Source organism: Chelonoidis abingdonii, chromosome 1, assembly GCF_003597395.2.
Source record: "Chelonoidis abingdonii isolate Lonesome George chromosome 1, CheloAbing_2.0, whole genome shotgun sequence".
In the NCBI taxonomy this organism is placed as follows: domain Eukaryota; kingdom Metazoa; phylum Chordata; order Testudines; family Testudinidae; genus Chelonoidis; species Chelonoidis abingdonii.
The window spans coordinates 60537556-60560950 of record NC_133769.1 but is presented as its reverse complement, the minus strand read 5'-3'; the positions used below and the strand labels follow the sequence as shown (position 1 = coordinate 60560950).

General features: G+C 46.7%; 1 protein-coding gene across 3 annotated transcripts in view; it reads right to left on the bottom strand.

Annotated features, from left to right (window-relative positions):
* The window catches only part of ARID2 (AT-rich interaction domain 2), a 180679-nt gene that overhangs the window by 34421 nt on the left and 122863 nt on the right, over window positions 1–23395 (bottom strand). For all 3 annotated transcript variants that reach the window (XM_032783149.2, XM_032783150.2, XM_032783151.2), the window contains 4 exons: window positions 22705–22780; window positions 11685–11819; window positions 10768–10967; window positions 7499–10359 (listed from right to left, as the gene is read on the bottom strand). In XM_032783149.2, the coding sequence (XP_032639040.1) occupies window positions 7499–10359; window positions 10768–10967; window positions 11685–11819; window positions 22705–22780 (3272 nt within the window). The remainder of the gene's footprint in view (window positions 1–7498; window positions 10360–10767; window positions 10968–11684; window positions 11820–22704; window positions 22781–23395) is intronic.

The window sequence follows — 23395 nt, the reverse complement described above, 5'->3', positions numbered from 1 at the left end:
AGTTGAGGACAATACTACTGATGTGTCCGTGGTCTTTGGTAGGGTTGGTATCGTTGTCTCCTGGGAAGGGATGGGTGAATGCCCAGGGTGCGCAGTGTCGCTCTAGAATCTTTCATGGTATGGAGGAGTTCATCAGTTTTTTTGGAGAAAAGTTTGTCCTTATCAAAGGAGAGGACATTCTTCTCTGTGCTGAGACTGAGCGCACTGTCGGCATCGCGGCTGTTTTCACTGTTGCGGCTGAGCGCGCTGTCAGCACCGCGGCCGTTGTCCGTGCCGAGGAGGAGCGTGGTGCCGGCGCTGTGGCCATATGCGGTGCCAAGGAGGAGCGAGGTGTTCACGCCGCGGCTGTTTGCGGTGTTGAGGGGACCAGATCCACAAGGACCCTCCCCGCGCAGGAGGTCGGGTCGCTGCCTCTGTGCTCTGTCACAGCTGTGGCTGAGGCATTAGAGCAGGCTGAGGCTCCTGTCTTTGGTGCTGTCAGCACTTTGGTCTGGAGTTCTTTAGGAATGCTGGACGCAGACAGCCATGAGGATCTATGCATAACCACAGCAGTTACAGCGGTACGGGCTGCTGTGTCCGCCATGTCTAAAGATGCCTGTAGGGCAGTTCTGGAAATCAGTTGGCCCTCAGTCAGGATTGATTTGAAGTCTGCTCTTCTATCCTCTGGAATGTAGGAGGCAAATTCAAAAAGTTTATTGCAATTATCAAAATCATAACTGGCGAGGAGAGCAGAATAGTTTGCAATTCTGAATTGTAGTGTGGAGGATGTATAAACCTTGCGGCCCAGGAAGTCAAAGCATCTAAGGTCCTTGACTTGCGGGGTGCGTCGATATTGTGACTGTTTCGTCCTCTGTGCAACTGCATCCATGACAAGAGAGTTCGGTGGTGGATGAGAAAACAGGAAGTCTGCGTCCCTTGCAGGGACATAGTACTTACGGTCAGCCTTCTTGCAAGTTGGTACTAAGGAGGCTGCGGTTTGCCAGAGAGTGTCAGCTAGCTCCATGAGTGCTCCATTTATAGGGAGCGCAATTTTTGAGGGCGCAGACGGTTGAAGGATTCTGAGGAGTTTGTGTTGCATCTCCTGAACCTCTTTTAAGGGGACATCTTGACTGAGTGCCATCTTCCTAAAAAGTTCTTGAAATTGTTTGCAGTCGTCCACGGCCTGTGGAGGTGAAGGGAGGAGGGCTTCATCTGAGCCTAGTGGAGAGATAGGGGTCAGTGAGTCAGGATATGGTGCGTAGCTCCCAGTCTCAGGAGGGGGCTCAGGCATCCTAGAAGTGGACGGAGCAGGAGACTGCGGCATGGAAGGAGGATGATTGGTAGGAGGATGTTGCCACGGGTACCACTGATGCCAAGACATAGGATAGGAGAACTTAGGTGCTGCCCACGAGGGGACAAAGTAGGGAAACTGAGGTTGTTGACCTTGAGCCATTACCTGAGGTGTTAGAGGTGCCTGTGGAGGAGAAGCAGGAGAGCAGAACTCCACTTGCCGCTGTAAATCAAGTTGCTCGTCAGTGAAAGCCAGTTCATGTGGAGAGAGTGGTGGTTCAAGAAATGAGTCCTGTATGTTTAGGAGCAGAGACTGAGGCTCAGGTGGCATTGAAAGGTCACTTTGGGTGAGAAACTGTTGCTCCTACTCCCTGGGCTGAGCTGAGCCTGCTCTCTGCTCTAGCTCATTAGTAGGAGAAAGTGAGAATCAGAGTGTTGCTGCAGACTGCTTGAAGGTGCCCTGCAGGGGGTCTGCTGCTGGTGCGCAGGTAGAGGACAGGCTCGGTGCCGACATTCTTCTCTGTGCCGAGACTGAGCACACTGTCGGCATCGCGGCCGTTTTCACTGTTGCGGCTGAGTGCGCTGTCAGCACCGCAGCCGTTGTCCGTGCCGAGGAGGAGCGTGGTGCCGGCGCTGTGGCCATATGCGGTGCCAAGGAGGAGCGAGGTGTTCACGCCGCGGCTGTTTCCGGCGTTGAGGGGACCAGATCCACAAGGACCTTCCCGGCGCAGGAGGTCAGGTCGCTGCCTCTGTGCTCTGTCACAGCTGTGGCTGAGGCATTAGAGCAGGCTGAGGCTCCTGTCTTTGGTGCTGTCAGCACAGAGGGTAGGGATCTCGCGGGAGACCCCCTAGCCTTGTTAGAGTCTCTTCTGTGAGACTGTTGTGCTTCTTGCTTCCGCTCCAGGCAGGGTGAAGCAACGCTTCCCACCAGTTCCGATCTGGCTGGGGGGCGTGAGGGAGTGGGTTTAGCCTCTCCCATCTCCGACAGGGGCTGTAAGGATTTTTCCATCATCAGGATTTTGAGCCGCAGATCCCTGTCATGACGAGCTCTTGACTTGAGGCTCGCGCAATGGAGACACTTCGCGGGGATGTGGGTGTCCCCGAGGCACTTCACACAATGTGAGTGCCCATCTAACCGTAGCATGGAGTCCTGACAGGAGATGCATCTTTTGAATCCTGAAGCTCCTGGCATTATGAATTAGAGATGGCCGAGGAGAGTGTCTCAACGGGAGACAAGCCTGAGGGGCTTTTTTTTTTTTTTTTTAAACTAACTAACTATGTAACTATACTAAAGGAAGGGAAACAACTGGGAAAACTGGGAAGTAATTAATAATTATTTCTATGTTCTTTGTTACTGTTTCCTATAGAGACCAGGGATGAGAAGGTAGCACTGCCCCCAGTCCCGTCTTCAGCCAAGGACGGTTGAGAAGGAACTGAGGAGGGTGTGGGGCGCATGCACTCAGGAAGATTCCAACAAGGCAGGAGATACCAACTGAGTGTGTCCGCCCCAACCAGGCACTGCTACTGAAAATCTCCGATCAACAGCGCCGGGACGCACCGTCACCTAGAGGAACTAGAGTGGAGCACCCACAGGGACAGCACTTGAAGAAGAAGAATGTTTGCCTTTTTTGAAACAGTGTTACACTGTTGACTCATATTTAGCTTGTGATCTACTCTGTCCCCTAGATCAGTGGTTCTCAAACTAGGGCCGCCGCTTGTTCAGGGAAAGCCCCTTGCGGCCTGGGCTGGTTTGTTTACCTGCTACGTCTGCAGGTTCGGCCGATAGCGGCTCCCACTGGCCACGGTTCTCCCTCCAGGCCAACGGGGCTGCAGGAAGGGTGGCCAGCACATCCTTCAGCCCGCGCCGCTTCCTGCAGCCCCCATTGGCCTGGAGCGGGGAGCTGCAATCGCCCGAACTCGTGGACGCAGCAGATAAACAAACTGACCCAGCCCGCCAGGGGCTTTCTCTGAACAAGAGGCAGCCCTAGTTTGAGAACCACTGCCCTAGATCCGTTTCTGTAGTACTCCTTCCTAGGCAATCATTTCCCATTTAGTATGTGTGCAACTGATTATTCCTTCCTAAGTGGAGTACTTTGCATTTGTCCTTACTGAATTTCACCCTATTTACTTCAGACCATTTCTCCAGTTTATCCAGATCATTTTGAATTTTAATCCTATCCTCCAAAGCACCTCCAACTGGACCCAGAACTGATCCCCGTGAGACCCCACTCTATATGCCCTTCCAGTTTGACCGTGAACCACTGATAACCATTGTCTGGAAAAAGAGTTTTCCAAACAGTTATGCACCCACCTTATGGTAGCTCCATCTAGTTTGTATTTCCCTAGTTTGTTTATGAGAAGGTCATGAACAACAGTATTAAAACACTTACTAAAGTCAAGATATACCATGTCTAACCGTTTCCTGCTATCCACAATGCTTATTACCATGTAACAAGAAAGCTATTTGGTTGGTTTGATACAATTTGTTCTTGACAAATCCTTGTGGACTGTTACCTATTACCTTATCATCTTCTAGGTCAGGCCTGCACAACATACGGCCCTTGCCGCTTTAAGAGCTGTGCAGGCCTGTTTTAGGTGTTTGCAAATTGATTGCTTAATTATTTGCTCCATTATTTTTCCAGGTACATAAGTTAAGCTGACTGGTCTGTAATTTCTCAGGTTGTCCTTATTTCTCTTTTTATAGATGGGCACTATATTTGCCCTTTTCCAGTGCTCTGGAATCTCATCTTCCAAGACTCTTCAAAGATAATCACTAATGGCTCAGATATCTCTTCAGTCACCTTCTTGAGTATGCTAGGATGTATTTCACCAGGTCCTGGTGACTTTAGGACATCTAATTTGTCTAAGTAATTTTTAATGTGTTCTTTCGCGATTTTAGCCTCTTTTTAGCAAATCATCTTTTGAGTTTCTTTGTTTATCAATCAAACTAACTAATAGGAGCCTCGGTGGAAGTTCTGTGTGTTCCTTTATCTCCCTTGACAAAGCGTTTGGCAGTACGATTCTGTAAAAGGAGGAGAAATGCAGTAGGGAATAATGAGGAAATGAAAATGAGTAAGGCTGAGATTTAGTCACAGAGGTCACAAAATCTGTGACTTCCAAAGACCTCCGTGACTTCAGCCAGTGCCAGCAGACGGACAGTAATGGGGACCCTGCAGCTCTCTGCCTCTGCGGGCACCCAGTGGGACACTCAGGCTTCCTGGTTACCCTGAGCAGCAGGTGGGAACCCCAGCAGTTCTCTGCCTCTGTGGATGGGAGGGGGGATCCCCACAGCTCCCAGCCACTTCTGCAGGTGGCAGGGTACTCCCCCAGAGCTCTCCGCCTCCATGGGTGCCAGAGGGGATACCAGAGCTCCTGGCTGCTCTCCTGCCGCCCCGGGAGGAAAGGTGGGCCCCACGCAACTCAGCGCTACCAGCAGAGAGGGCCCCTGGAGCTCTCAGCCTTCCCGCAGCTGCCCAGGCTCTCTCTTTTGTCATGGATATTTTTAGTAAAAGTCAGGGATGGGTCACACGCTTCTGTGAATTTTTCATTATTGCCTGTGACTTTTACTAAAAATATCCATGACAAAATATTAGCCTTAAGAATGAGGCATAAGAATAAAAACTACCTCAAAAAAGGATGGGTTTTGTGGGTTTTTTTAGTCTATGGCAGTAATATGGCAGAACCACAGATAATATATTTCAAATTAAAAAAAAAATCACACGTATTTTTCTCTCACTCTCTTCCTCAACATCTGAAAGAATGACTGTCTGTTAACAGCTCTGAGAAACATTTTCTAAATCAGATCAGCTATGTGTCTAGGAAATAAATATCCACAGTCAATTATTTTAGTTAAAAACAATCAGGTCAATCCTTGATAAGACACTTCTACCATTTTCTATATACATAGGATCTTTAATGAGGTTACTCAAAAAACCCAAACTGCACGAACACCAAAAACCACCCACACTCTGTACTCTAAGCAATGCATAGCTGATATATCCATTTTAGGGAAAAGATATTACTTACCAAAATCTCATGAACCCTTATGCTGCACATTGGCAATTTTCTTTTGTTGGCAAACAACTTTTATTCAAATCAAAGCTCATGTGTCAATCAGAATAATGTTCATCTTTGACTTTCATTTAGATTTTCAAATTTTTCACAAAGTAGCACGTGCTCTCACAGTCAAAAGAAAATTATTAATCTTTAGACAAGAAATCTCTTCAGGAAAAGAGTTAAGGCATCACACAGATTTCAGTAGAAGTCTAACTTGATGAAAGTGCAGGAGTACCACCCTCATGAATCAGGCATCAGCTCCTAAGTGGAGCTCAGTTTGTGTTCATAATCTACATATACTAAATACTGAAAATGAATGAGTATCAAGTACACCGCTACCCTGATATAACGCGGTTGTGGGGAGCCAAAAATCCCTACCGCGTTATAAGTGATACTGGGGTAGTGGTGGCAGGGCTACAACGGTGATTTAAAGGGCCCGGGGCTCCCCGCAGCAGCTCTGGGCCCTTTAAATTGCTGGCAAACCCCGCTGCCGCAGCCCCAGGGTACCAGCAGCAGGGCTCCAGCGGTGTTTTAAAGGGCCCGGGGCTCTCCACAGCAGCCCATGGCCCTTTAAATTGCCGGCAGGCCTCACTGCTGCAGCAGCAGGCCTCTGGCAGTGATTTAAAGAGCTCCAGGCTCCAGCCACTGCGGGGAGCCCGCGCCCTTTAAATCGCCAGCTGAGCCCCACTGCCACAGTGCTAGGGTAGCAGCAGCAGGACTCCGGCGGCGATTCAAAGAGGTCCGGACGCTGTGGGGAGCCCGGGCCCTTTAAATCGCCAGCCCAGCCCCGCTGCCGCAGCTCTGATGGTGACTTAAAGGGCCCGGGGCTCCCTGCAGCAGCCAGAGCCCTGGACCCTTAAAGTGCCACCAGAGCCCCGCAGCTACTGTGCTATATGCGAACCCGTGTTATATCGGGTCGCAGTATAGCAGGGTAGCGGTGTAATAAAAGTTTCTTAACTCAACGCCTAAGAACACTAATCCAAACAAAGATTTCTCTGATTCCCGCCCCCCATTATCTGTCTTCCTCTTACCACTCTCAAATTAGTTGATATCTCTTTTGCTCTAATTCAGAATATGAAACAGTTTCTTAAAATGAATTCTCCTTACATGAAATTAAGGGATATCTGACTATATGCTGTGCTAAAATAACTCTAGAGAATGTAATAATTTTGAATATGATCAGGAATTTTCCTGCAAAATGGTACTGAGCTGTACAAACTGAAATAATCCTATTTACAATAGGACAGTAGATGCTAAATGTTGTATTAAGAATGGATACATACTATAGCCTACACTGGTGGTGAGGTACGAGAAAGCTCGCACTTATAAAGGTAAATAAAATCTCAAAAAGAAACTAAGGCCCCTATCCTCCAAGCTGATCTATGCAACAGACTCATATGCCTGTGTAGAGTCCATCAGATATGACTGCAGGATCAGAAGCTATGGTGGAAATAAATAGCATCCTTTTTGACCAACGGACAAATGCTATTTTCGACTGACTGGAGTAACCTAAACTGAAACGTTTATTATCCTTTACAGATCTCCAAACCCAAAAACTAACTTATTTCAGTAAGCTCAAAGACCATGGTAGAAGTATAATCAACTGAGACATTTTATAATATCTATACAGAAAAAATCATTTGAAATTCGCTCCTCAGAAATATACTTATGTGAGCTACTAACAAAACGTGTAAGAACAAAATATAAAACATTACACAAAAGAAGAGAATGCCACCTAATAGAACACTTATTCTAAGCGAGGAGGCAAGATATCGACAACTTTGAGAGCAAGAAATGATAAAACAAATAATTTTAAGATTCTAAAATACAAGGGACTATTTTTAACCTTCAAAATAACAAAGCAATTAAATAATAGAAAGGTAAACACAAGGAGTTTTCCCTTGATGCATAATCAAGTTGCAATCCATTAAAGTCTAAAGGATTAGACTTTAATCCTTTTAAATAAATTTAAACTACACTACTATAACTGGCATAAAAACAGAATGAGAACTGTCAGAACAACTTAAGTGGGAACATAAAAACAATGATTTTATGAAGATTTTAAATCCCACATGGGAGATAACATCAGAATAGCAATTTTACATTTTGACATATCTGTTTCTTTTACAAATCATATTTGGTAAAATAAACACAAAAAGTTTGCTTAACCTACCTGTGTGACCATGCTTTGTATATATGTTGTTGGATGCTGCTGCTTTTGCTGAACAGCGCTTTCTATTGCTACTTTAGCTACAGTGCTTGGATCCGCTCCAGCTGGCACAGCAACCATAGTTGCACTGCAACCGGCATTGTTGGGGTCACTGATTGTAACAATTCTAACTCCTACTTTATTTGGAATTCCTGAAACAGTTTCCCTATCATTATCTTCTGCTGGCCTCTTTACAGTTTTGCATTCTGCTGTGCCATTAGTAGACCGAACTTCAGATGACAGGGTAGACTGGGACACTCTAGGTCCTGAGTGTGGAACTGCTATGATTTGATGCCCCTGTATAACAGAGGCTGTAGAATGTGGTGAGACAACTACACTTGGGCGTTGCTGAGGCACATCTGAATTCAAACTTGAAGCTAAAGGTCCATTAGGTAAATCAGTGTTGGTACCACTAAGTTGCTGGGTTAACAGTTTTGCAGCTTCCTGTGTACCGCTTACAACAGGTGAATTACTCAAAGTTAATACAGGCCCATTAGAAATCCTTTCCCCTTGATCACCTTTGGCGGTCTCTTGCTGCGTGACATCTGAATTCCCTTGTTCCACTGGAGAGATCTCACCATTTCCTACATGATTGGAAGTTTTGTGATTTGGAATGCTTTTGCTCAAATGAGAGCCATCTCCTTTATCAAAATCACAGATTCCATTAAGTAGGGGCTTCTTCAAATCACTTTTAAATTCCTGTGTGTCCATTTGTTCAAAGTTCTGCTTTCCAGGAGCTCCATTCTCACCCAATTCTAATGATGGCCCATTACTGACTTGAGAGCACTGATTGGCCTCATTTTGAGTTTTCCCTGAGTTAGAAGGAGGTAGACTGGAGTCATTATACTTTCTCCCATTTAAAAGACTTCCCACCTGCATTTCATTTTCCTTTGCATCCCCATTACTGGTGTTCGCAGCTCCTCTTCGGCAAGAGGGATTTTCCATAACTTCAATTTTACGTTCATGAACGTGTAAACCTGTTGCTTCCTTTGCTTCTTCCTCCTTTTGGCAAATAATTTTATCACCTTTGAATGGAGGAGCAGCAGCACATGGTGATTGTCCAGCGGGAGGTGCTTGAGTAGCTGGAAGTGTTTGCACCTGAAGCCCAACTCCTGTCTGTGTTCCACTCATTGAGATTCCTGCTGGAGCAATGAGCTGAGTTGTATTTCCTTGACTCACAGTTGCAGTAGCAAAACTAGTATTTGGCACAACTGTTATAGTAACTTGGTTGCCAGAAGTCCCTTGGAAAATGGTTGCTGGGCTATTTGAGATCAACTGGCCTGGCAATATTTGTAGATTAGAAATGGGTACTGTTTGTACTGCCCCTTGGGGCTGGATTGCACTCTGGACCAGCTGAACATTTTGCTGTCCAACCAAAAGCTGCTGAGCTGGAGACTGTCCTTGAACTCCAAAACTTGGTGCTTGGTTATTGGCCACTTGATAAACCACCTGAGGGCTAGGAGCTCTTGCATTGTTAGGTGGAGGAATCTGTGGAGCTGGGAGTATAAGCTTACCACCTGGAGTTGAAGGGCCTCGTTTTGGAAGAAGCAGCTGTTTTATCAGACTAGATTCACCAGAAGAAGGCTGACCAACTCCTGCATTAGGTTGCTGTGGCTGAACTTGCATTTGTACCGGTTGTTGTTGCTGGACTTGTACTTGTACCTGTTGTGATGGCGCAGGTGAATGTTGCTGCTGTTGCTGCCTCTTCACAGAAAGCATCTGACTGACAGTAGGAGGGGGTCCTTGTGACTGAGTAGTAGATGGAGATGACATTACTGTAGGAACCTGGTTATTTGTAACTGGTCCAGGAGATGGTGAGGAAGATGGAGTTATGTTTGGTTGTCCAGTCAACTGGACAGTTTGACCAGTTGGAATAGAAGCTGGATTAGTTAGCACAATTTGGTGAATGGCTGGTGCATATGTTTGACCTTGCTGAGTTGGCTGGCTTACAATCACTACACTTTGTTGGGATGGTGGCTGCTGCTGCTGCTGCATGGGTTGTTGTACCACTGTAGATGGGACTTGCTGAGAAGGTAGCGGCTTTGGTGCAATATTCTGAAACCCTACCCTAGAAGTTTGTGGATTTTGGACACCAGCAATAGTAACCACCTGCCCAGCTGCAACTTGAAAATTCTGTACTGTAGTGGCAGAAACAATATTGGATGCAGAGGTCGTGACATATTGTTGGGGTGCTATGATGACTGTGTCTTGTTGCTGGTTACCAGCAGAGGGCTGCTGAGATGAAGTTTGCAAAGGTTGTGACGATGTAGTGATTAACTGTTGACCCTGTGAAACTGCTGAAGTGCATGCTGGTAAGTTCTGTACTCTGCCAAATATATGACCCTGAGGTACAGCTTGCTGAATTACCGTAACAGGAGTGCCTGAAGGTATCTGTCCTGGTACCACTGCATGTAGTGGAGACTGTTGTTGAATTACAGGTTGGTGGTGAAGCAATGTCTGGGAACTGACAACAGCAACAGATGGTTGTGGTCCTGCACTGCTGTGATTTTGATTAGAAGCTTGTGCTGCTCCACCTACAGCAATAGTAACAGGAACTGCAGACTGGGAAACCGAGCTCTGTATTACTGTGGCCTTGACTACCTCACAGGAAATTGGAGTTTTATTCTGAATGACAGTCACTGTAGCATTTTGTTGCTGCTGTGTATGAACTGCAGGATTTTGTGGAATTCTAGAAACAGTCTGTGCCACAGTGTGAACACCTTGAATTGGAAAAGACATCTGTGTTGCTGTCACATTCGAAGACTGGTTGTTAACTGGGATCCTCTGAAAATGGTTTCCTACACTTTGTGGTCCATGTGGGATTCCTGTTGACCCAAATAAAATAAAAAAAATCAGAAGTCTCAATGCAAAAATCCAAATCAAAGCAAAACACACAAATATGAAGAATCAAAAATCCCAAATTTGAAATTATCATTACAGCCAAATGAAGTAGTTTCTAAACTCAACTAGAGCATGTCCGGATTAGTAGTGGACATATAAGAGTGGCTTGTCTGGTGACATGCAAATTTAGGGCTTAGGTGTCAAATGCTAGGCAATGTCTACCCAGATACTACTTAGCAACTCTATCATCCAGCACTATAAAGCATTAAACAAAAAAATTAAATAACTAGTTTCTCAAAACTTCTTTTCACTGGAGTTTACTTTGTTTTACTGTAGTTTCAGAAGCAACAAAAATGGATGCCACATAAAATATAATGTAAAAGATAAAGAACCTGCTGGTGAAGGAGACGGAGATACATCAGGAATAGAATCAACCCGGACGACAGGGGTAGAAGAAGTTGGTTGTTGCTGATAGTACATCTGAATGGGAAGTGGTATAGCTCTCCTTTTAACTCCTACTACATGTATATGCGCCTGCCCATTGTTATTTGGATCCTCTACTCTCTTCACTGTGTGATTTGGAAAGACAGTTCTGCCAAACACAAACATACATCTATATACGTAACAAAAATTCAAACCTTTCCCAGTATTATTTTTTTTTCTTTTCAATTTTTAGCACATCAACTCTGCTCTATACGCACAGAGGACAAACATATTTACAAAAGCTAAGAAGTCAAATACTTCATTGTGTACCTAACTGCAAAATCTAGATCCTAGGATACTCATGTTAGGCAGTCAGGATTACATATTCACTCTGCCAAAAAGAGAAGGAATGCGCATGGGAAGTCTCCATTCTATTTTTCAAACAGAAGAGTATTTTTCAATGGCTAATATTTTGTGACAGCATCTATCCCTGTTTCTGCAGAGATGCAGCCAGAGTGAAATGCTAAGATGCTTTTTTTAGAACACTACCTCCATGGGGACTGAGAGGTTCACCAGAATTAGCATTTCCAAGATTTTTAGACAAGAGAAATGAAAACTGTAACCCACAAAAGCTAGAAGTGCAAGAAATATATGGCCAAACACATATAGCAAGCTCTAACAAAGTCTTTAAAAAGAACAAAATAATTGCACTGAACTCTCAAACTTTTTTTTTTTTTTAATACTTAAAATTCCAAATCCTAACAGATCAGAGCAGTCTTTGAAACTCATTTGAGAGTAGGTATTTCCCTAAAGAAGTCTGAAGTTGTAGATTAGCATTAGGCATCCACAATCTTCTGTTTATTCTTCTATAGACTCTTCACCTTACCGAAGACATTTATAAAATCCAGTTGATGTTAGGATTCCACCTCGAGCTAATTTACTGCAGGTTGAGAGATATTCAGAGTACATTTCTGCTCGAGAGACTGAGCAATCTGAATTCACCTCAAAATGTGCATTCAACCTAAAAATGGAGAAAGAAAAATAAATAATGAAACATGCTGCAACATGGACATTTCTTTTTAAAGGGCTGAAACGCTATTCTCTGGCTGAGTAAAGGATTTTGGACAATCTATAAAACTGCTGCTAATTTAAAATATTGAAAAGAGCATTTTAATGCGCTCTTCTAAAAACACCTCCTCAGTACTATGTAATTTACATTGTGAAAGATAAAACCTCAATGCCTAAGGTTAATACAAGAAAAAGCACTAAGATAGATGGCAAAAACTGTCACATAACATCCTGTTGAGATTATTATTTACATGTATGATATGCAAGACTTAGTAATATATTCACAAACCAAAAACTTATCTGAGAAAATTTCAGATTGAAAATGTGTTTCAATGAAGTCCCCAGAACAACTTTATATATTCTCTACAAAATTCTACAACTTTAAAAAGGAAAAAAAAACTACATAAAATCCACAAATGTTAGAATGTCTGGAAATTGACAGCTCAGTTCCTCACTGCCATATAATCTTTAATCATCTCCTCACCCCACCCAACTGTGTCTATCAGTTAAATAAATTATATATTTAAAAGCTTCAAACCATACCTTTTAAACTTTTGATCTAAAGTCAGATATAGTTTAGCATTGCATAGTCATTCTCTATCAAAAGGTTTCCATCAAAAATTTGCTGACCTGACAAGCCAAAATAAGTTTTTCAGACTGATCTGGTAATCTAGATGTACTGCAATACACAGGAAAATCAGAGATATAGTAACAACCTTACCCTGAGCTACCAGGATCATAAAGGACTAGGAGTGCTACAGAGGCAGAACATTCATCCCTGGAGGCAAGCAGTGTGAAGGCCTCATGTTGTCCTCGAACAACTGGCTCTGGCCAATGCTCCAGGCAATATCAATAAATTCCCAGGGAGCGAGGCAATGTGTGGTTCCTGAAGGACCTCCACAAAAGCACAGCCAACCAAAAAAAAAAAAAAGGATATTTTCCTTAACTGGTAATTTTTATTTCTTTGAGATCCTCTATGCGAGCCCAGAAAGTTGGAAAATAGTTCCTTTCTGACAGCAAATGGAGATAGCAACAACTATCTACAGCAGGGGTGGGCAAACTTTTTGGCCTGAGGGGTGCATCGGGTTTCAGAAATTGTATGGAAGGCCGGTAAGGGGAGGCTGTGCCTCCTCAAAGAACCAGGTGTGCCCTGGCCCCTTCCCCCCACTTCTCGCCCCCTGACTCCTGCCCCATCCAACCCACCCTGTTCCCTGACAGCCCCCCATCCATCACCACCCCATCGACCACCACCCCCACTCCTTGTCCCCTGACTGTCTCCGGAACCTCCACCCCTGATTTCCCTCCGCTGCCCCAACCAACTCCCACTCCTTCCAGACTGCTCTCTGGGACCCCTGCCCACATTCAACCCCCATTCCCTGCCCTCTGACCGCCCTGACCCCTATCCACACCCCGAACTTCCCTGCCTTCTATCCAACCCCCCCTGCTCCCAGCCCCCTTACCGCATTGCCTGGAGCACCGGCAGCTGGTGGCACTACAGCCACGCCACCTGGGTGGAGCCAGCTGCGCCACAGTGCAGCACAGAGTACCGGGTCAGGCCGGGTTCTGCAGCTGTGCTGCCCAGCTGCCCAGAGCATTGCACTGGCAGTGCAGCGCTGAGGCTGCAGGGAAGGGGGAACAGCGGGGGAAGGGGCCAGGGGCTAGCCTCCCAGACCAGGAGCTCAGGGGCCGGGCAGGAATATCTTACTGGCCGGATGTGGCCCACAGGCCGTAGTTTGCCCACCTCTGGTCTACAGAATTCCAAAATATCTGCGCTGCCATGCAGGATAAAAGAGTATTGATACATTTTTTAAACTGTCAGAAGTACAAGCTATATCATCTGTACGATTTGAAAAAACACACCATGTTCTCTATTGTTTAGCATCATCTAAAAGTACTATAATCAGAATGTAACTGGAAATTCAAAAGAGAAAGAAAGCAGATAAGAGCATTTAGTGTTGTCTTCTTTCATAGCCAATACAATCAGTGCTCCCTCTAATTTTTCCCACTCATGTGCGGAATGAATTTTGTTATGTGCACCAATATGGAGGTGGTGTGTAACAAAATTCATGTGAGGGGGGTGGGGCCAAGGGGTTCGGACTGTGGGAGGGGGCTTAGGGTGGGGGAGAGGATTGGGGTGTAAGGGTTCCGGCTGGGAGTGTGGGCTCTGGGGTAGGGCCGGGGATGAGGGGTTTGGGGTCCAGGATGGTGCTTGGGAGGAGAGAGAGGTCTCCCCTCAGCTCTCTCTCCCTGCAGAAGCAGCACCTGGACTGTGGGGGAGAGGCGCCTCTCCCTGCTGTGGCAGCTCTGGGTTTGGGTCTGCAGGATAGGTGCCCCTGCCCCAGCAGCTCCGGGCCAGGGCTGCGCTGCCCCAGTATGTCTGGGCACCCCGCCCTGGCACCCCACCCTGGTTGCAGCAAGTTCTAGGCCAGACTAGGTGAGGTGCTGGGGGGAGGGAAGCCCCTCCCCCGGCAGGTCCCTGGGCAGGTTCCTTGAATGCCTGCACAGCGCTAAACAAGCTGCTCCATGGCTGGGCAGCTGCGCAGCTTACAGGGAACTTAAAATACAACACCAGTAAACATAATGCCTTTTTTTTTTTTTTTTTTGCCAAACTTTTACTATAGTTACAAAAATTGAATCAAAATTCTGTGTAATAACGCATAGGTATTATGAAAAAAAAATCAATATTCCTGTCTTCTCTAACCAGATTGTCATTAAAAACAGTGTCAGCCTCCCATGATACGCACCATTATCACTGTGGCCAATGAATGTCAGAGAAAGTGTTCTCTATCTCATAATCTTGATTTGGGAGTTGGTGACCAGACCATGATGTGCACTTACCTTGCAGGGGATCCTTCTTCCGGCCCAGTTGGCTTATAATATTAGGGATATTAATTTTAATACATTGCCCCTCTTTTGCATGTCCTTCCACTGCTTCCAACAGATAGTAATATTCCTAAATTCTTCCATTATGACTTACTCCCTTGCAACTTCTCTCAGTAAGAGACAGTGACAAAAGCTTACTAAGAGACTTTACGGGGTAAAAATGCCTCAAAGTTAGCTTTCATGCAAACACAGTTGAAAGAGACTATTTCCCATTCTTCAACTCCAAGAAAAACATTGGAAAAAATACCATGATTAGTATATTTTAGACTTCTGTACAGGGCCACCTGTTTTATATCTTGTTGGCTCATTTCCATTTAGAATTCAGAAAAAGAAAAATAACTAGAGAGTACCCAGCACTTTGTTACCTAGCACAGAATCAGACAAAAAATAACCACTACAGATTCTTCTGACATTGCATTGTATGATTTGTTTAATTACATTCTGTCATCACATAGTGTTACACAACTGCAGCATAGCACAGTGATTCTGTTGCCTTTTTCTGCTCCTTCCACTAAAATACTGTTATTCTTGTTCCCCAAATCCTGGCTACTACTGAAAAGAAGGTTACTCACCTTTGTAACTGTTGTTCTTCGAGATGTGTTGCTCATATCCATTCCAATTAGGTGTGCATGCGCTGCGTGCACATTTGTCGGAAGATTTTTACCCTAGCAACACTCGATGGGTTGGTTGGGTCGCCCACTGGAGTGGCGCCAGATATATACCCCTGCCGGTCCATCGCCCCTTCAGTTCCCTCTTGCCGGCTACTCTCACAGAGGGGAAGAAGGGCGGGTTTGGAATGGATATGAGCAACACATCTCGAAGAACAACAGTTACAAAAATGAGTAACCGTCTTTTCTTCTTCGAGTGCTTGCTCATATCGATTCCAATTAGGTGACTCCCAAGCCCTACCTAGGTGGTGGGGTCGGAGTGAAATGTCGCAGAATGCAACACTGCTGAACCAAATGCCACGTCATCTCTGGACTGTTGTACCAATGCGTAGTGTGATGCAAAGGTGTGCACAGATGACCAGGTAGCTGCCGACATATCTCCTGGATGGGTACGTGGGCCAGGAATGCGGCAGATGAAGCTTGAGCCCGAGTAGAATGGGTGGTGAGCTGGCTAGTTGGAACGTGAGCCAAGTCATAACAGGCACGGATACAAGACATCACCCAAGATGAAATTTGCTGCGAGGAGACCGGAAGGCCCTTCATCTGGTCTGCCACCTCTACGAAGAGTTGAAGTGTCTTTCGAAAGGGCTTTGGTCTCTCGATGTAAAAGGCAAGAGCCCTACGAACATCTAGGGAATGTAACTGTTGCTCCCCATGTGAGGAATGCGGTTTCGGGAAGAAGACCGGGAGGAAGATGTCCTGGTTGACGTGGAAGGCAGACACCACCTTAGCGAGGAAGGCAAAGTGTGGTCGCAGCTGTACCTTGTCCTTATGAAACAATGTATATCAGGCGTCCGCTGTGAGGGCCCAAAGTTTTGACACGCGCCTTGCCGATGTAATGGCGACGAGGAAGGCTGCTTTCCAGGAAAGGTACAGCAGCGAGCAGGTGGCCAGCGGCTCAAAGGGGGCACCCATGAGCTTGGATAGAACTAGACTGAGGTCCCACATCGGGAACGGACGTCAAATCTGCGTGTACAAGCGCTCCAAGCCCTTGAGGAATCTGGTAACCATAGGGTTAGAAAAGACTGAACGCCCATTCTCCCCTGGATGGAAAGCAGAGATGGCTCCCAGGTGAACCTTTATGGAGGAGACTGCTAGGCTGTGCTGTTTCAAGGACCAGAGATATTCCAGGACAGTAGGGACTGGTACCTGAGTGGGGACAGTATCATGCTGAGCAGACCAGCAGGAGAAACACTTCCACTTGGCCAGATATGTCAACCTAGTGGAAGGCTTCCTGCTACCCAGGAGCACCCGCTGAACCGAGGCAGAGCAATGCAACTCGGATTGACTTAAACATGCAGCATCCATGCTGTGAGATGGAGGGACGTCTGGGTGACGAAGTCTGCCACGTTCCTGAGTTATGAGATCTGGCCAGAGTGGAAGGGGAATTGGGTCGGTCACCGACAGGTCGAGCAACATGGTGTACCAGTGCTGTCTCGGCCACGCTGGAGCAATCAGGATTAAGTGGGTCATATCTCTGTAGAGCTTTAGTAGGACCTTGTGGACCAGCGGGAAAGGTGGAAAGGCGTAGAGGAGATGGTCTTAACATTAAAACATTATCAGGAATGCGTCCGAGAGGGAGCCTGGGGAGCGTCCCTGGAAGGAGCAGAACACGTGACACTTCCAATTCTTGTGAGAGGCGAAGAGGTCTATATGGGGAAAGCCCCACTTCTGGAAAACAGAATGGATGATGTCTGGAAGAATTGATCACTAGTGAGCTAGAAAGGATCTGCTGAGGTGATCTGCCAGGGTTTTCTGAACTATTGGGAGAAAGGACACTACCAGATAACGATTGAGTGGGCTATACAAAACTCCCAGAGCTGAATGGCATCCTGACAAAAGAGGGAGGAGCATGCTCCGCCTTGCTTGTTTATGTAAAACATGGCCGTTGTGCTGTCCGTAAACACTGTAACAAACCGGCCTTGGAGATGTTCTCGAAACACTTGATACGCTAGACGAACCACCCTCAGATCCCTCATGTTGCTGTGTACGGTCACTTCTTGCATCGACCACAGGCCTTGTGTACGGAGACCCCCAAGGTGGGCACCCCAACCTAAGAGATAATGCGTCTGTGATAAGGGCCATCGAAGATTGCGGTGCATGGAATGGCATCCTTGGACAGACCAGGGAGGGATTCAGCCACCACATCAAGGAGCCTAAGATGTCCTTGGGAACAGTGAGGATCGTGTCCAGGCTGTCACGGCCCGAACGGTACATTGAGGAGAACCAAGTCTGAAGTGGACGGAGGCGTAGTCTGGCATATTTGGTCACAAAGGTGCAGGCGGCCATGTGGCCTAGGAGACCGAGACACGTGCAAACCGACGATGTCGGAAAGTTGTCGAGGCCTTGAATTATCGCTACCATAGCCTGAAAACGGGGCTGTGGTAGGCAAGCTCTGGCAAGATTGGAGTCCAGGATCACTCCAATGAAGTCTATTCTCTGTGTGGGTACCAGAGCAGATTTCTCAATGTTGATCATCAGAACGAGTTGTCTGAACAGATCTCTGACGAGATGCACATGATGCCGCACTTGCATCTCCGAGGGCCCCCAAATGAGCCAATCGTCGAGGTACGGGAAGACTTGTACTCGACGATGACGGAGGGAGGCCGCGACGATGGCCATACATTTTGTAAAAACTCGTGGGGCTTTAGAGAGGCCAAACGGAAGGACCACAAATTGGAAATGCTGCTGGTAGACCACAAAGCGAAGGTATCGTCTGTGCGGTGAGTAAATCACGATGGGGAAGTACGCGTCCTTCATATCGAGGGTGGCATACCAGTCTCCCAGATCCAAGGACAGGATAATGGTTCCCAGGGATACCATGCGCAACTTCAACTTTACCATGAATTTGTTGAGTCCCCACAGGTCTAGGATTTGTCTTAGACCTCCCTTTGCTTTGGGAATTAGGAAGTAGCGGGAGTAAAACCCTTGCCCCTCAGGTCCTTTAGTATCTCTTATATAGCTCTCATAGTTAGGAGCATCTGAACCTCCTGTAATAGGAAATGCTCGTGAGAGGGGTCCCTGAAGAGGGACGGGGAGGGAGGGTGGAGGCGAAACAAACTGAAGTTGGTATCCCAATTCCACTGTGCGCAGGACCCAACAATCTGAGGTCAAGCGAGACCACACAGGGAGGAAATAGGAGAGACGGTTGCAGAAGGGTGGAGAAGGATCCAGGAAAGAGACTGGTGCTCCATCCTCGAATGCACCTTCAAAAGTTTTGTTCGGGCCCCGCCGGTGGTTTAGGGGGGCCGTGATTCTGACCTCCTTGGGAACCAGACTGCCTCCTGCTGTTACCCCGGCCATGTCTTCTAGTGAAGTCCTGTCATGGCCGAGGGGTGGGGTAGGTGCGTTGAGGCTGGGGGCAGAAGGGTCTGCGCTGGACTACTGGGGTGTGCATTCCCAGGGAGCACATAATTAGTCTATTATCCTTTAGGCTTTGGAGCCTAGGGTCAGTTTTGTTGGAGAATAGCACCTGGCCTTCAAAGGGCAAGTCTTGTATTGTCTGCTGCAGCTCAGGTGGAAGGCTGGACACCTGAAGCCAGGAGATGCGTCACATCGCCACTCCTGAGGCCAGAGTTCTGGCCACAGAATCTGTTGCGTCCAAGGATGCTTGGAGGAAGGTTCTCGCCACCTTTTCCCTTCTTCCAGTAGGGCTGCGAATTCTTGACGAGACTCTTGGGGAATAAGCTCTGTAAACCTCCCCATGGAGGGCCATATTTTATAATTATACCTGCTTAGGAGAGCTTGTCGATTAGCTACCCTAAGCTGGAGACCCCACGCTGAGTAAACCTTGTGACCAAACCAAGTCCAGGTACTGACTGTACCACCAAGGAGCAAGGGTGAGGATGTACATACAAATACTCATAATCCTTGGATGAACCATATACTTCTTCTCCATCCCTCTAGCAGCGGGAGGAATAGAGGCTGGAGACTGCCAGATCGTATCTGCATTGGCTTGAACAGTGCAGATAAAAGGCAGAGCAACTCTGCTAGGGATGTCTGCCGATAAAATGTCCAGCACCGGGTCCTCTATCTCTGGGACCTCCTCCACCTGCAAGTTCATATTCTGCGCCACCCTACGCAAAAGATCTTGGTGAGCCCTCTGGTCTATTGGAGGAGGGCCAGAGGAGGATGTGCCTACCACTGCCTCATCAGGTGAGGAGGAGGAGGAGGAAAGGCCAGGGACGAGGAGGTCCTGGGAGCCCTCCTGCTGGAGAGGGTCCTGGAGACCGGTGTCAGGTATAGGTGGAGCCTGGGCGTCAGTCGGCAGGACAGGAGCGTCATCCGTGCCCATAGGGGGAGGATGGCTCATGGTTGCCTCCCGTATGTGGTGTTCAGAGAGGGCTGACCAGGGTGCAGCTGAGGGAACACCTTAGGTCTGATGGTATGTTCAAGGTATCCAGAAGGACCACTGAGGGGGACCCTGATCAGGATCTTGACTCTCAGCATAGGTCTGACTGGCTGCCTCTGTGTCATGACCTTGGACATAATGACCGCTCCTTACCTGAGATGATGCTGAAATATGTCTCGAAGGCCAAGGGGGGGCTGAGAGTCCTTGAGGAGCTGTCATGTCCCGACCTAACAGGTCGCGGGACAGCACCAGGGAGCAATACCGAGACCTCTGGCGGTTCCGCGATCAAGACTGGGACCAATGACTGTAGCAGTGCCGGGAGGTCAACTTGGATCTCGACGACGATCTACGTCGTCAAGAGCGGCTGTGGAAGGAATGGTGCCGGGAACTGTGCCGGGACCCGGATCAGTACCGAGTGTACTGGATAGGTGTACAGGAGGCTGAGCGGTGCTGTGAGTGTGACCAGTACCGTGATGGAGAGCGGTGCCGGGATTGTGAGCGGCGCTGGGACCAGGATCATCGACGGGACTGAGATCTGGATCGATGCTTCTCAGCGACTCTCATGAAAGGCGGCCTCATCAAGGCAGGCTTGCCTATAGATTTTATGACCCGCACCGGCAGTGCCAGGGGTTGAGGCAGTCCAGGTTCCATCAGCGCAATCAGCTCGCGTGCTGTGGAGTAGGTCTCCGGGGTGGATGGGAGACTGAGCTCAATCACGGTGCACACCGGGGAGCTTTGGAGCACCAGACTCGATAGTCCTTGTGGAACTGGAATCGACGGTGCTGCAACTTCCGGTGCCACGACGGATGACTTAGCTGGGCGATCCAACCTGGATTGTTGCTCTTGCGGAGGCATGGACGGTGCCAAAGTAGCAGGTGGTTTGTGCTGCTTCGTAGGCCGTAGAGACAGTAAGCGGTGCCGCGATGGCATCGGTGCCAAGGTTGTTTTGCGGTACCGGAACGTTCCGGTGCCGGAGGAGCGCTTCGGACCAAGGAAGTTTGTTCTGTGCTCAGTACCGAGGGCGCCGGGCTAAGTGCCGCCTCCATGAGGAGCTGCTTCAAGCAAAAGTCCCGCTCCTTCTTTGTCCTAGGCTTAAAGCCCTTACAAATGCGGCACTTATCAGGGAGGTGGGATTCCCCAAGGCACTTCAGGTAGGAGTCGTGGGGATCTCCCGTTGGCATTGGCTTGAGGCACGCCGAGCATGGTTTGAAACCCAGTGACCTAGGCATAAGCCCCGGCACTGGGGTGAAGGAAAGGGACAATCCCCGATCCCCCAACAACTATATACACTATCTATACACAAAAGACTAAAAACTAACTATAACTGTGAACTAGTGAACTATCTACAACTATCTATAGAGAAAACACGAGGAAAGCTAGGGAAGTGGCGATCAGCTATGCTGTGCTCCACAGTTCCAATGACCGTCATGGGTGATAAGGAGGGATGATGAGCTGGCAGGGGTATATATCTGGCGCCATAACAGCGCCACTCCAGGGGGTGACGCAGCCGACCCACTGAGTGTTGCTAGGGTAAAAATCTTCCGACGAATGTGCATGCGGCGTACGCATACCTAATTGGAATCGATATGAGTAAGCACTCGAAGAAGAATAAGAGGTGTCAACTGTGGAATCTTTCTCTGATTTAACTGCCCATTCCTGCCTGCTTGAATGCAAGAGAGGTTATTCTGCACCATTCCTTTTTGGTCTGGGGGTCCAGAAAGATTTCAGTGGCTCCTTTTCTATCTCTCCTAGGATTGGGAGTTGGCAGAACGGCAGCATGGGAAGCAAGGGAGAGAGTCTGATTGCTCACTGTCCCCTCTATTATTACTGCACACCTCAGACATCAGTGGGACAGCTCTACTGTCTAATTCCCAGGCAGAAAAAAAGTATAGTATAAATATGAACTGTAGAATTCATAGCTGTATACAATGGGCTTCTGAAGAAGCATGTTTGAGAGGAGGAATATGCAGATTCCACTTATTTTGGATTATGAAGATTTCAAATACTAGCTGCTATTTTCTAGCTAAAAACGTCTATCTGAGGTTTTCTATATTAACTATATCACTGTAGTATCTAAGCTCAGAGTCTCATCATATGTTAGTGTCAACTAGCAGTAACTTTACTAATGATACCTTGCACAGAGTACAATGTAAGTGTCTAACTACAAGCAGGAGCACAGGAGGCAACTCAGCTGTTGCAGATCCTAGCTTGTCAAAACTACTCCTGTGCAGCCAAAATCTTTGCTTAAGTTATAAGTGAAATGACAGACTTTCAGTGTAGAACCACTCTGCTTCTTGTAAAATGCTCCCCATTTCACTGTAAACACGTGTGTGTAGATGAATATTTGAATCAATTCAATAACTAGCTCCATCTTTAACCCATATCATTTTTGTGAGGGAAGGGGGGAGTGTTGGAAGTAGAAGAGTTTCAGGAACTGATCAACCCAAAGATTTAGAATTTGAGCAGATGCATGTATAGGTCAACACCAGTTTCGGGAATCACCCTAGCCCTACTTGAGAGCTATGAGTTGGGTATCAATTCTCTAGAACATTGGATGTACAAACATACATTATAACTAGTAAAATATTAAAGCAAGTATGGGGTGGGGAAGGTTTGGAGGAAAAAAGGTCTTTCATCTTCCTTGGTTTGCTTGAGCCTCCCACTGATGAAATCACAGTCTTCCAGAAATCTAGTTTCAAAATTTGAGAAAACACTTTCTTATATTGGTACAGTAGCACAAGATGAAAATACTGTTCAGTCAGACAATGCTGCTCTACAGTTTTACAGCAAGATTAGATTTGTAATTAAATTAAAGAATTAAATTATATTCTAAGACAGAGAAAACAACTAGTTTGAAGTATCAGGTCAAGTGGCTAACATTTTGTGTTGTTTTTGTTCTTTCTCAAGAAAGTATTTGAATGGAACTGTATACTTACCACTGACATGCAAATTTCTCACTGTCTATTTCCACTATTCCTGGTGGTGGAGCAACATGCTGCGCTGCTCTTGATGCTATGGAAAAAGATACATTTGCTGACATGTAATGATGATTCTTCCTATAAAATTGAACATCTCAGGCAACACAAAGGATCATCGGAAGTTCAGTAGTTTCAAATTTGATTTGAAATTTGTTTTGTATTTTTGCAAGATCTCTCCCCTCACTCTCCAAAGAAGTTCATTATAAAATTAAATGTAAGGATTAATTAATTACTTACATCTACAGAGAGATTCCTAGACACAAAGTATAACTACATATATTTAAAGAACTCCCCAAATCCATGTCTTAAAAGGCAATAGCTTATTTATTACTGGATGATCAGATTTGCTTTAAATCAACTCTGTTTAAATGCATGCCATGTTGTTTCAAAGATGTAATGAGATGTGTATGAGGACACATCTCCGGCAAGGTTTTTAGCCACTAGAGTAACTGTATTAGTGCAAACCACTAGTCTAAATGTACTGCACTAGTATAAACCATGACTTGCATTAGCACATCTGGTTTGAAACTGGTTTTATGACAGGATGGAATGGAGTAACAGGAACCGTCAGAGCCATGGGCAGTAAGAAGGAGTTGAGAAACAAGTTGGTCCACTTCACCCTTCTTTCCCAGGAGGAGGAAATATCACC